Source organism: Anoplopoma fimbria, chromosome 1 (assembly GCF_027596085.1).
Source record: "Anoplopoma fimbria isolate UVic2021 breed Golden Eagle Sablefish chromosome 1, Afim_UVic_2022, whole genome shotgun sequence".
Classification (NCBI taxonomy): Eukaryota; Metazoa; Chordata; class Actinopteri; order Perciformes; family Anoplopomatidae; genus Anoplopoma; species Anoplopoma fimbria.
Genome location: NC_072449.1, coordinates 1,580,170 through 1,592,790, shown reverse-complemented (window position 1 = coordinate 1,592,790; position 12,621 = coordinate 1,580,170). Strand labels below are relative to the sequence as shown.

Below are 12,621 nucleotides of genomic sequence, written 5' to 3'. Positions count from 1 at the left end.
AAATGATGAAGATGTGTCTGTGTAAATCAAACTCCACTTAAACATCTCTTAAAGTCGAGATGTTCACTTTTAAGGATTGAACATAGAGCAGTGTGAGTGTTGTTTTGTCAGAGGAATACTTTGGAAATAAGGAAACGTTTTGTACCAATAGCTGCTTGTGTTATTTTATGTTTGCCGAAGTTAAAAGTGTCTCTCAGCGATTTGTCCTTAAAGGTATGAGTGGTTGTCCATAAACAAGGCAACACCAAACTCCAACCTTCATTAAAAATATGTGCATTATGTTTGTCTACAAAGCAACAGCAGTTATTCACCCACCGGCTTTATGACCTTGATTCTCAGCATGAACATGTGTGATGAAGTCAGATTGTTTGGGTTTGAAGCAGACAGATATGGAAACTGGAACCAATACTATGAAAACGTAAAAGACATGGGGATAAATGGGAAAATTAAAAATATCATGATGGTATTTACGAGTATGAAATCTTTCAGAAAATAAACCAGCACCAGAAAATACAATGAAAAATTCAAAGGATGTTGTTCCTCTCTCTCTTTGTCAACATGATTAACATCAAACCTCGTTTGTTTAATCAATGCGACAAAATGTTCTCAAATTAAGTCAAATCTCCCACAATGTTCTTGTCAGAATGTTTTCACAGTGCCTATCTAGATTAATTTACATCAGTTTACAAAAAACTGACTATATAAATCTGTGCAATATAAAAATTATTCTGTCTGTTTATATAATATTTTAGTTATTGTGGATTTTTAAAGTTTATTATTAAACTTATTTATTATTCTTTACTGTGTTATTACTTATTTATAATACTTGTTTTGATCTTGTGTTTCACTTATGTCTCTTGTTTGCACTCCTCTCTGCTGCTGTAATCCTGCAAATCTCCCCTCTGTGGGCCTAATAAAGGATTATCTTATCTTATCTTAACTTCTTTTCATTTCACAAATACATTAAATGCAAAATTAAAGTTATTTTTTGTTCTCAATAAACTGTTCTCCGTGTCTCTGTTTCAGTCTTCTGAGCGGTCGGATCTCGACTCTGAAGGATGAAACTGGAGCTGTGAGTTCAGCAGATCTGTTTGTTTTTGCGTGTCTGTGTGTGTGTTCTGTGTGTGTGTGTGTGTGTAGTAATAACTGTGTGTGTGTGTGTTGGTGTTTTTCAGATCTTCATCGACAGAGACCCCTCTCTGTTCGCCACCATCCTCAACTTCCTGCGGACCAAAGAGCTGCACCCCCGCTCCATCAACGTGCACATGCTCATGCACGAGGCCGAGTTCTACGGCATCACGCCGCTGGGTGAGACGCACAGTCAGAGTGTCTGGAGGGGTGACAGTGAAGGCATCACTGGGTTTTTACAGCCCCTTTAAGACAACCTGAGTATCTGTTCTGAACCTGAACAGTCGCCAGCTTTAGTGTTCTACAATCACTTAAATGTCCCCTCACTGTATTCCATATACCTGATCGCTAACTATTGATCTGTTCTCTGTTGTGATGTCTAATAAACGGCTGATGGTGTTTCCTCTTCAGTGCGTAAGCTGCAGCTGTGTGACGAGCTGGACCGGTCCTCCTGTGGAAACGTGCTGTTCAACGGCTACCTGCCTCCACCAGGTACTCCACCCGTCAGCCCGTGTTTCATATATATGAATATATTATATTAATAATATTCACAGTGTGTTTATTCCATGTACCATGTAACTGAAGATATGACAAATAAAATGAAGTTTAACATTGAACGAATGATTATTATAATTCTTTTTTTCGGCAAATAACTTTTCCTAGCTTTCTTAAATATTTTCTATATTCTGGTGGTTAGTTTTTAAAATATTTTTGGTTTTTTTTAACCCAAAAATTAGAATATAAAAAACTATTGTTCCTGACCTGTAACTTTAAACAAAAAATTTAAACCTTAAATAAAATTACTTTCATTCATTCATCTTTAATTCATCTATACTTTTTTATTTATTATATAGTTATTTTTTAAATCTTTTTTTGGGGGGGTAATTCATCTTTTATTTATCTGTATTTTTGTAATTCATCTTTAATTCAGTCATCTATTTCCAGTTGCTAAGGCAGGTCCAGGTCATGTTTAATGATTCATAAACCATATTAAGTTATTTTTATATAATGCTGCAAAAATGTGACATAAATGTCTTTAAATTCATGCATTTTGGTAAAAAACTCTGGGTAATATTATCTTCACTAGTTTTGATCATTAGCAGAGAGAAGTGAGATGATACATCTTATGATTATAAAACAGATAATAAATGTCATTTTATGTGGCCTTTAATCATCTTCAAAAAAGTCTCTAATGGATCTTTGTGAGCCATAAGAAAGGAAACACTTTCCATCTTATTTCTGTCTCACCCTCCGTGTCCTTGACTTCCTGTCTCCTCCTCCCAGTGTACCCGGCGAAGCGGCGTAACCGTCACAGCGTGGCGGGGTCACAGTTCATGGTGGGCCGGGTGGCGCCCGCGGAGAGAGCGCCGGTCCGACGCAGCAACACCATGCCGCCAAACCTGGGGAACTCTGGGATCCTAGGCAGAGCCAGCACCGAGGAGAGGACGCCTGGAGGTAGAGAGACACACACACACACACACACACACACACACACACACACACACACACACACACACACACACACACACACACAGTAGAAACACTGTTCACATTATATCAGCAGCTCCATCATCACACACTCTGAAGTAACATGTTTGTTTCTTAAAGGTGGAATTCAGGCAGGGTTCTAATGTGTGTGTGTGTGTAGGTGTGTTATCAGACACCGGCATGGTTCGGATCATCTGTGGTCATCACAACTGGATCGCTGTGGCCTACGCACAGTTTGTCGTCTGCTACAGGTAACTACAGAAACACGCTACAGGAATACACTTAGAGAGTATTAATACACAGAATATGCAGATTATGCTTTAGAGAGTTTCTTTGTGTAGTTTTTCTCCCTTAATGAAATGTATTTGAACTTGATACGAATAATACAAACTGTTACAGGAAAAAAAAACACTCAAAACACTGAGAGCAGTGTGAGAGTTTCTGTAGTTCCAACAGAGTGAGACCTCTTCTCTCTCTAACAGATCACTTCACGGCAATTTCTGGAGTCACAGATGAACTTAATTTAAAGCAGAATCAATAACTTTTATCTGATCAGCTTCATAGTTCTGAACCAGGACCTTCAGTATTTGAAAGCTTGTGAAACATAAGATATCAGAAATGTATTTTATCAACATTTAAATAAATATAAGTATCGGATCAGAATGGAAGATTCTCCACTCGGATCTGGGCCAAAAAACCCTGAAGGTCTCTCTTTCTGTCTCTCTCTCTCCCTGTCTCCCTCCCTGTCTCTCTCTCTCCCTGTCTCCCTCCCTGTCTCCCTCCCTCCCTGTCTCCCTCCCTGTCTCCCTCCCTGTCTCCCTCTCCCTCTCCCTCCCTCTCCCTCCCTGTCTCCCTCCCTCCCTCCCTCCCTGTCTCCCTCCCTGTCTCTCTGTCTCCCTCCCTGTCTCCTCCCTGTCTCTCTCCCTCCCTCCCTGTCTCTCTCCCTCCCTCCCTCCCTCTCCCTCCCTCCCTCAGGGTGAAGGAGTCCACCGGGTGGCAGCAGGTCTTCACGTCTCCCCGTCTGGACTGGGTGATCGACAGAGTCGCTCTGAACGCCAAAGTGATGGCCGGCTCTCTGGGAGACAACGACAAGATGGTGGCCGTCGCCTCGGGGACGGAGATCATCCTGTGGGCCATCTGTCCCGACGGCAACGGCAACGAGATCGGTGAGAAATGTATAGATAAAGGTTTAAAGGCACCCAGACAAATTCACACTTGAACCTGAAACACTGAGTTACAAGAATAAAAACTTTGTATCTTTCCTTCCTGTAGGCGTCTTCAGTCTGAACGTTCCCGTGGAGGCTCTCTTCTTCGTTGGTAACCAGCTGATCGCCACCAGCCACACGGGGAAGGTCGGGGTTTGGAACGCCGTCACCAAACACTGGCAGGTGGGTGGAGAAAAAGATAAGGGTCGACCCTGAGGTCACTGAGGCTGTCATCATTTCATTGTGCATTAATTAACTGCTTACAGTCACATTACTGTTGTGAAGAGATGCATGTTTTAATTTACATCATCAACTTTATATTTGACTTTGAATCCCAGTCTCCCAATTATATGCAGTCAAGTAAACAAGAGGATCCGAGACACCTGGTTTCTCCTGGAGAACAAAGATTTTTCTTTCATGTAATCTGAATGTGAAGGACAAAGACTCTAAAAGAAACAACAAGTTATAGAAAACTGTGAAACAGCAGCTGCGTAGTAAACATATTTTTATGCTCATTTTACAAGTATTGCATCAGAAAAGCTGTAGAGACCTGTCAATCAGTGTGTAGCCCCGCCCTAAAGCATCCCCTGCTTTATGGTCTGTTTGACTCTAAATGGAGCATCATTTACTAAATGAACATCATGCTGTATTGAAGAAGACTTGAAACTAGAGATTGAGACCATAAACTCATGTTTACAATGTTTACTGAGGGAATAAATCAAGAGAGAAGTAGAGTCATTTTCTCATAGACTTCTATACAACCAGAGGAGTCGCCCCCTGATGGACAGGAGAGAGAATGCAGCTTTAACACGTGAAGCTTTGACTTCACTTTATAGAATCTTTCAGACATTTCAAAAGCCCACCCTAAATTCACTTGACAATTGAATGGAAACTGAGTTTTATCAGGTATTTCTGGTTTTGCTTCTGTGTGTGTTTGAGCTCAGTTTCTGCAGCATCTGGGGATTTTCTTTGTGTCCATGTTGGTAAACTGAACTATATAAAATGAGGAATATCAGCAGCATCTACTTCTGTAATAATCACTACTACTGTTTGTTGTTCTCTGTGGACTGTTTGCAGAATCAGGACGTAGTTCCCATCAGCAGCTACGACACCGCCGGCTCCTTCCTCATCCTGGGCTGCAACAACGGGTCCATCTACTACATCGGTGAGTCCCCGTACCTGCTGGGTATCTGTGTGTGAACCAATGAAACTGGGACACGTCTGAGCTGAGATCTTTGTCTGTTTGTTTGTTTGTTTGTTTGTTTGTTTGTTTGTTTGTTTGTTTGTTTGTCAGATGTGCAAAAGTTTCCTCTGAGGATGAAGGATAATGATCTGCTGGTGACGGAGCTGTACAGAGACCCGACTGAAGACGCCATCACTGCTCTCAGCGTCTACCTCACTCCAAAAACTAGTACGGAACTATGATAATCTTTAAAATACTGCTGCATGTTATGCTACTACTACTACTACTACTACTACTACTACTACTACTATTACTACTACTGCTACTACTACTATACTACTACTACTACTACTACTACTACTACTATTACTACTATTACTACTATTACTACTACTTACTACTACTACTACTACTACTACTACTACTACTACTACTACTACTACTACTACTACTACTACTACTACTACTACTACTACTACTACTACTACTACTACTACTACTACTACTACTACTATTACTACTACTACTACTACTACTACTACTATTACTACTACTACTACTACTACTACTATTACTACTACTACTACTATTACTACTACTACTACTACTACTACTACTACTACTATTACTACTACTACTACTACTACTACTACTACTACTACTATTACTACTATTATTACTACTATTACTACTACTACTACTACTACTACTATTACTACTACTACTACTACTACTACTACTATTATTACTACTACTACTACTACTACTACTACTACTATTACTACTACTATTATTACTACTACTACTATTACTATTATTACTACTACTACTATTATTACTATTATTATTATTACTATTACTACTACTACTACTACTGAAATGATCCATGCTCAAACCGACCTGTAACATCAGTGATTAACTTTGGGCCTGTAATGTTCTGGTCCTGTGATCAGGTGACAGCGGGAACTGGATCGAGATCGCGTACGGGACCAGCTCCGGGTCGGTCCGAGTCATCGTTCAGCATCCGGAGACAGTCGGATCCGGACCGCAGCTCTTCCAGACCTTCTCCGTCCACCGCAGCCCCGTCACCAAGATCATGCTGTCAGAGAAACACCTCATCTCAGGTAGGAGTCCCAGAGACACCTGGTCTCAGGTAGGAGTCCCAGAGACACCTCATCTCAGGTAGGAGTCCCAGAGACACCTCATCTCAGGTAGGAGTCCCAGAGACACCTCATCTCAGGTAGGAGTCCCAGAGACACCTGGTCTCAGGTAGGAGTCATAGAGACACCTCATCTCAGGTAGGAGTCATAGAGACACCTCATCTCAGGTAGGAGTCATAGAGACACCTGGTCTCAGGTAGGAGTCATCTCAGAGAGAGACACCTCATCTCAGGTAGGAGTCATAGAGACACCTCATCTCAGGTAGGAGTCATAGAGACACCTGGTCTCAGGTAGGAGTCATAGAGACACCTCATCTCAGGTAGGAGTCATAGAGACACCTCATCTCAGGTAGGAGTCACACCTCATCTCAGGTAGGAGTCATAGAGACACCTCATCTCAGGTAGGAGTCATAGAGACACCTCATCTCAGGTAGGAGTCATAGAGACACCTCATCTCAGGTAGGAGTCATAGAGACACCTGGTCTCAGGTAGGAGTCATAGAGACACCTCATCTCAGGTAGGAGTCATAGAGACACCTCATCTCAGGTAGGAGTCATAGAGACACCTCATCTCAGGTAGGAGTCATAGAGACACCTCATCTCAGGTACGAGTCCCAGAGACACCTGGTCTCAGGTACGAGTCATAGAGACACCTGGTCTCAGGTACGAGTCATAGAGACACCTGGTCTCTGTTATGATCTTCTCTTGGTGTTTCTGAAGTTGCTCGTATCTCCCGTCAGTTTGTGCCGACAACAACCACGTGCGGACCTGGACGGTGACCCGGTTCAGAGGGATGATCTCCACCCAACCGGGGTCAACGCCGCTCACCTCCTTCAAGATCCTCAGCCTGGACGACGTGGACGGACACGGAGGCTGCAGCGCCGGCACGGAGATAGGTAACACACTCAACCACTCAGGGGTCAAAGGTCAAAGGTTTTGTCTCAAATATCTAAATTGTGGAGTTTCCTGTTTTGGTTTGTTTTAGTTTTAGTTAGTTATTAGTAGTATATAGTAGTAGTATATAATAGTAGTAGTAGTAGTAATAATAGCAGCTTTACTCCGACTATCTAACGTCGTTATTCAATGAATGAATGAGATAAAAAAAAATAATATTAGTAGCTGTTACCAAATAAAATCTATTTATTTAAGAGAATTATCGTAACCACGGTTACCAGCTATGTGATTCCAGATACATGCTCAGGATGTCTGAGCCAATTTCAGCAGTCAAAGGTTTCATTTAACGTTTTTCCTTCACAAAAGACGGGAAAATGTCTCAGAGAAAGTCCTCTAAATAAAACCAGAGCTGTCCTTCAGGAGACAAAGAGAGCAGAGAGAAGTGAGATGATACGTTTTATGTTTAATGTACGTATAAATGTTTTTTACCAGCTGGTCTCTGCTGTAATGCTGCCGTTGTCCAGCAGAGGTCACACTGGTGCAGCTTCATGTGAGTGTGGTGGAGTAACATAAACCTCCTCAGGGTTTAAGTTCTGTCCTTCTGTCAGACCGTCAAGAGTTTGAGTCTCTCTCTGACATCTTGAGTCCTTTATGGAACCTCTATAAGTCTGCATTTCTGCAAGCTTTGTCTGAGGGATTTACCCACAATTCATAGCGTGATGACGTTTAGAAGCAGGGTAACCAGTGGAAGCCTGGAGGAGGTAAAAAGAAACCGGTAAATAGATTATTAGACAATCTCATCTTGTTAGGAAAGAACCTGGAAGACGTTTAAATGAGGGAGTAAAAAGTATAAAATAAATACAAAACATGTTATGACGTTGTCATGGTAACGTGATACGAGTCCCGTTCGTATTTACATATTCAAGCCCTCACACTCGACCGTTTCACAGGAGACGTAGGTTAAGTCCCTAAGGGTTCAGGGTTTAAGGCCTTTGTGGGGGGGACATCGGGATTGGGCCGATGTATGTTTCTGTGGAGGTCACAGGGGTCAAAGGTCACAGGGGTCAAAGGTCACAGGGGTCAGATGGTGACTGTGTGTTGTGTTGGTTTCAGGTCCGTACGGAGAGAGAGACGACCAGCAAGTGTTCATCCAGAGAGTCGTACCGGACACCGATAAACTCTACGTGAGGCTGTCGTCCAACGGGAAGAGGTGTGTGTGTGTGTGTGTGTGTGTGTGTGTGTGTGTGTGTGTGTGTGTGTGTGTGTGTGTGTGTGTGTGTGTGTGTGTGTGTGTGTGTGTGTGTGTGTGTGTGTGTGTGTGTGTGTGTGTGTGTGTGTGAGAGTGTGTGTACCACTGTTATTATTAAAACAACAACATTGTGAATTTGGCTGCATTGAAACGCAGATGAACAGATGTTAAACTGTGTGTGTGTGTGTGTGTCAGGGTGTGTGAGGTGCGCTCCGTGGACAGCACCTCCATCACGGCGTTCATGGTCCACGAGTGCGAGGGTTCGAGTCGCATCGGCTCCCGGCCCCGCCGCTACCTCTTCAGTGGCCATGGCAACGGCAGCATCCAGATGTGGGACCTGACCACCGCCATGGAGATCGCCGGCAAGGTCGACATCAGAGGTCAGAGTCAAAACAAACTTTATCGTTCACCGCAGAGGACAAACAGCTGAGTGATTCTCTGTATGTGACGGGCTGCGAGCTCTGTGATTGGTCGAGGGAGTGAGGTGGGCTCTCATTGGTCGATTGTTTCATTGTTATGGTGGTTATGACTGAATTTTGAGTAGTTTTTTTAGAAGAATAAAAACGTTTGTAGTTTCTAATCACAAAACATTGAACATGAAACAGTAACGCTGCTTGTGCTCTTCAGTACATTTACTCAAATACTTTACACAAGTACTTGATGTACTTTACTTGAATACTTCCATTTCATGCTTCTTTATACTTCTACTCCATCTCAGAGGGAAATATTTTACCTTTTAATGACAGATTTAATACTTTACAGAACTTGTATTATTATTATTATTATTAATAGTAATAATAACAACATAATGATGCTAATATTACTTATTATTATAATAAAATATAATGATACTGATCATATTTATAATATTAATTATTATGATAAAATATAATAATAATAATAATAATAATAATAAAATAGTATTCATTATTATTATAATAAAATAGAATAATCCAGATAATAATATTGATATTATTATTTATTATTATAGTAATATAGAATAATATTGATAATAATTATGATAATATTAATAATACTAATGTTGATACAAAATAATAAAATAAATAAAAATAGTTACAATAATGATGGATTGTAAAAGATGAAACCAGAGGTATCAGTCTTTAGTCTTCTATAAAATAATTGTGATATTTATCTGTGTTATTGTCTCTCAGCTCTCGGCGGGCCGACGGAGGAGGAGCTTCTGGAGCTGTTGGACCAGTGTGACCTGGCTCTGACCCGAACACCTGACAGCACGCCGAGAGCCTCCACCTGCAGGTAATTACACTACATTACATTACAGTCTGCACACAGGCTGGTCAACATAGGTAACGTCTGCACACAGGCTGATGATGATGATGATGATGATGATGATGATGATGATGATGATGATGATGATGTTGTTGCTGTTGCTGAGTCATGTGACTTCCTGTCCCCTCCAGTCTTCACTCTCAGCTCACCGACGTCTTCAGGATGGAGCGTCTCCACTCTGCCGCCGGATCGCGAGGAGGCGGACCTTCGGGTTCTTCCGTCTCGTTGTGCGGCAGCCTCCCCCGGCAGGCTGCGCCCCCGTGCCCCTCGCCAAACCTCTCCGAGACTCCGCCCTCTGCGGGCCGCCGACCCTCACCATCCCCGCCTACGCCCACAACTCCGCCCCGGCCACAACCAGACCCCGAGCCCCCGGCCCCCGACACCTGGACCGAGACAGGGAGTGGGGGTCCGTTCGGAGGGGAGCTTCGTGGAGCGCTGCCAGGAGCTCGCTAAGGGTTCAGAGGCGGCGGCGGGCGCTGTGTTCGGGGTCCCGGCGGGGTCGGAGGGCATGAGGCGGAGCTTAGCGGTCTGCACCGAGTTAGAGGCCAGGTTTGGCGTCAGGACCCCGACCACCTTCTCCGTGTCACCCGGAGCACGCCACTCCCCGGGAACACCTTCGTCCCTGTCCTCGTCATTGTCGCCGCTGTCCTCGTCTCTGCCGCACCGCAGGACCACACCCACTCCCCCAACAAGCCCCGCCCCTGCAGCCGTGAGCCCGTCACGGTCTAATGAGCCCGCCTCACCTCGCCACGGCGCCACGGCGTCTCCTGATGACGTCCCGGCTTCTCCTGAGAGCCCGCCGAGTCCAGACAGCCCCCCCGCCGGACCGCCCACCAGCCCCAAACCACACATGAACGAGACCAGCTTCTGATTGGCTGTTCAGACTGAGACTGCAGACACAGCTTCTGATTGGCTGTTCAGACTGAGACTGCAGACACAGCTTCTGATTGGCTGTTCAGACTGAGACTCCACAGAATCAACAAACAGATGAGGGGAAAACTTAAAAAACTTCCTCTCAAGTATTTCCTGTTTCAGCAGACAGATGTTTTGATTAACTGTCGGGTTTGAGTGAACAGCCAATCAGCAGTCAAACAGAGCTCTGTTGCCATAGTAACCACATGCCGGTTGTTGTTTCCTGACCAACTAACGAATGTAAGGAGGGAAAATGAACCTGAACACAGCAGAAACTCTCCACTGCTGCTCCAATCAATATTCTCACAATATCAATAAATTCCGATCAGTGTGATGTGAAAACAGCTCACGTGTAGTTCTGGTTCTGGTCATCACCGTATGCTATCAGCTGTAGCGAGCTAAGCTAATGCTAACACTGAGAATGAGGCTAAAGCTAACTGGTACCAGTTGTACTGGTTGTTATCCTTTAAATGGTATTTGTTCTGACATAACTGGACGGTTTGAATACAAACACAGATGTTGTATTTATAGTTTAATGTTTGTATTTTCAGACATGATTCACTTTTTTTTACCAGAAGAAAGATTCGAGGAAATTCTATATAACTAAAGTACATTTACTCAAGTACTGCCATTAAGTACACTGTTGTCGGAGGTTAATATTTTACTTTTACTACATTTATCCGAAAGCTTTAGTTCAATAATTCCGATTATTAATCAACTAATAATGATGATTTAATATTTATAGATCAAACTATCAGTTTATAAAGTCATTAAAATGAGTTTCCATATTTAAAGGGATGAACACATTAATGTAATAATATAATATATATTATTCTGCAGAGTAACTATTGATGCCAATAGTTTTACTTGTAACATGGTATTTCTACACTGTAGTATTACTACTTTAAGTAAAGTAAACGATGGAGTACTTCCTCAGGGCAGCGAGCTTCAGCTGATAAAAAAACAACTGTAAATGAGAAGTTATGATTAATATTTCTGTGTGTGACAGTGGAGAGATCGAAATGAATGAAGGTGGAGACCAAACCGGAGCTAAAAGAGAATATTGACGATGAATGCAGCTTTAACTGCACTAACTTTAACTTTGATTTTGTAGCTTTTTATAACCAGCAGAGGAAAAACAAAGTCGTATGTTTTGTTCCTGTGAGTTGAACATTTTCTAACCTTTTTGTATCTTCAGTCTGACGATTCTTTTATTAAAAAAAAAGCTAAACTTTGTATCAAAGCTTTATTTTCTTAATTTGTTTGATTGGAATGTGACTGTGATGAACAAAAACATGTCGTTTTCACTCCGTTCACTTCTTTACAGAGCTGAACCTGAACGCACCACCGTCACAGCCAATCAGGTTTCGCTTTGGTTCTTTAATTCTCAAAATCAACAAAATGTACTATTTTACAGGCTCCATATTTTATGATTATATTCTGGAAATAACTTTGTTTTATGGAACTAATTACAGGCAAAATATTATTTTAAATTTGTTTCATTGTATTTTTCACATTCTTATGTTTTTGTTCAGTTTACGGACTTTAAGACTCTAAGTTAATACTTGGTAGTGTACTATGTACTACACAACAAATATATCAACTAATAAATACTTTTACTTAAGTAGGATCAGAGTATTAAACAAATAATAATGTACATTGCATGTACCGGGAACTTTAACTATATATACTTTAACTTTAATATATTCTTGCTCATCCATTCTCTCTTTTTCAACATTGCACATATTTCTGAATTTAAATGGGATTTTATTATATTTAAATTATTTTGTCTTTGTTTTTTGTCTCTGCATAAATACATCAAAGTATTTTACTCTTCTGTGAAAACAGACTTTTTAAATTAACCGGATTCTGATTCTGAAAAGTTTGGACCCAAACGCTCGAATCACCAAATGTTACAGTTTATAGAATACTGTTTGAATAAAATATATAAAAAGACTCCTACCTCCCTCACTTCCCACCTTGCTTCCTTTCCTCCTCCCTGGGTTCTGATTGGCTGCTCTCAGGCTCTTTGTCTCTCAGCCAATAGTAGTAGAGGAGCTGCTGTTCTCTGCTCCTATTGGCTGACAGCAGAGTGA

At 41.9% G+C, this 12,621-nt stretch overlaps 1 protein-coding gene across 1 annotated transcript in view; it reads left to right on the top strand.

Annotated features, from left to right (window-relative positions):
* Nucleotides 1-12,404, top strand: part of shkbp1 (SH3KBP1 binding protein 1) — a 13,873-nt gene extending 1,469 nt beyond the window's left edge. The window contains 17 exon segments of the mRNA XM_054601106.1: nucleotides 1,027-1,072; nucleotides 1,176-1,308; nucleotides 1,540-1,620; nucleotides 2,413-2,583; nucleotides 2,777-2,867; nucleotides 3,592-3,782; nucleotides 3,889-4,004; nucleotides 4,899-4,986; nucleotides 5,116-5,232; nucleotides 5,958-6,128; nucleotides 6,903-7,058; nucleotides 8,170-8,266; nucleotides 8,501-8,685; nucleotides 9,478-9,580; nucleotides 9,745-9,872; nucleotides 9,875-10,033; nucleotides 10,036-12,404. Of these exon segments, the coding sequence (XP_054457081.1) occupies nucleotides 1,027-1,072; nucleotides 1,176-1,308; nucleotides 1,540-1,620; nucleotides 2,413-2,583; nucleotides 2,777-2,867; nucleotides 3,592-3,782; nucleotides 3,889-4,004; nucleotides 4,899-4,986; nucleotides 5,116-5,232; nucleotides 5,958-6,128; nucleotides 6,903-7,058; nucleotides 8,170-8,266; nucleotides 8,501-8,685; nucleotides 9,478-9,580; nucleotides 9,745-9,872; nucleotides 9,875-10,033; nucleotides 10,036-10,484 (2,482 nt within the window). The 3' untranslated portion in view covers nucleotides 10,485-12,404.
* The last annotated feature ends 217 nt before the right edge of the window (nucleotides 12,405-12,621 follow it).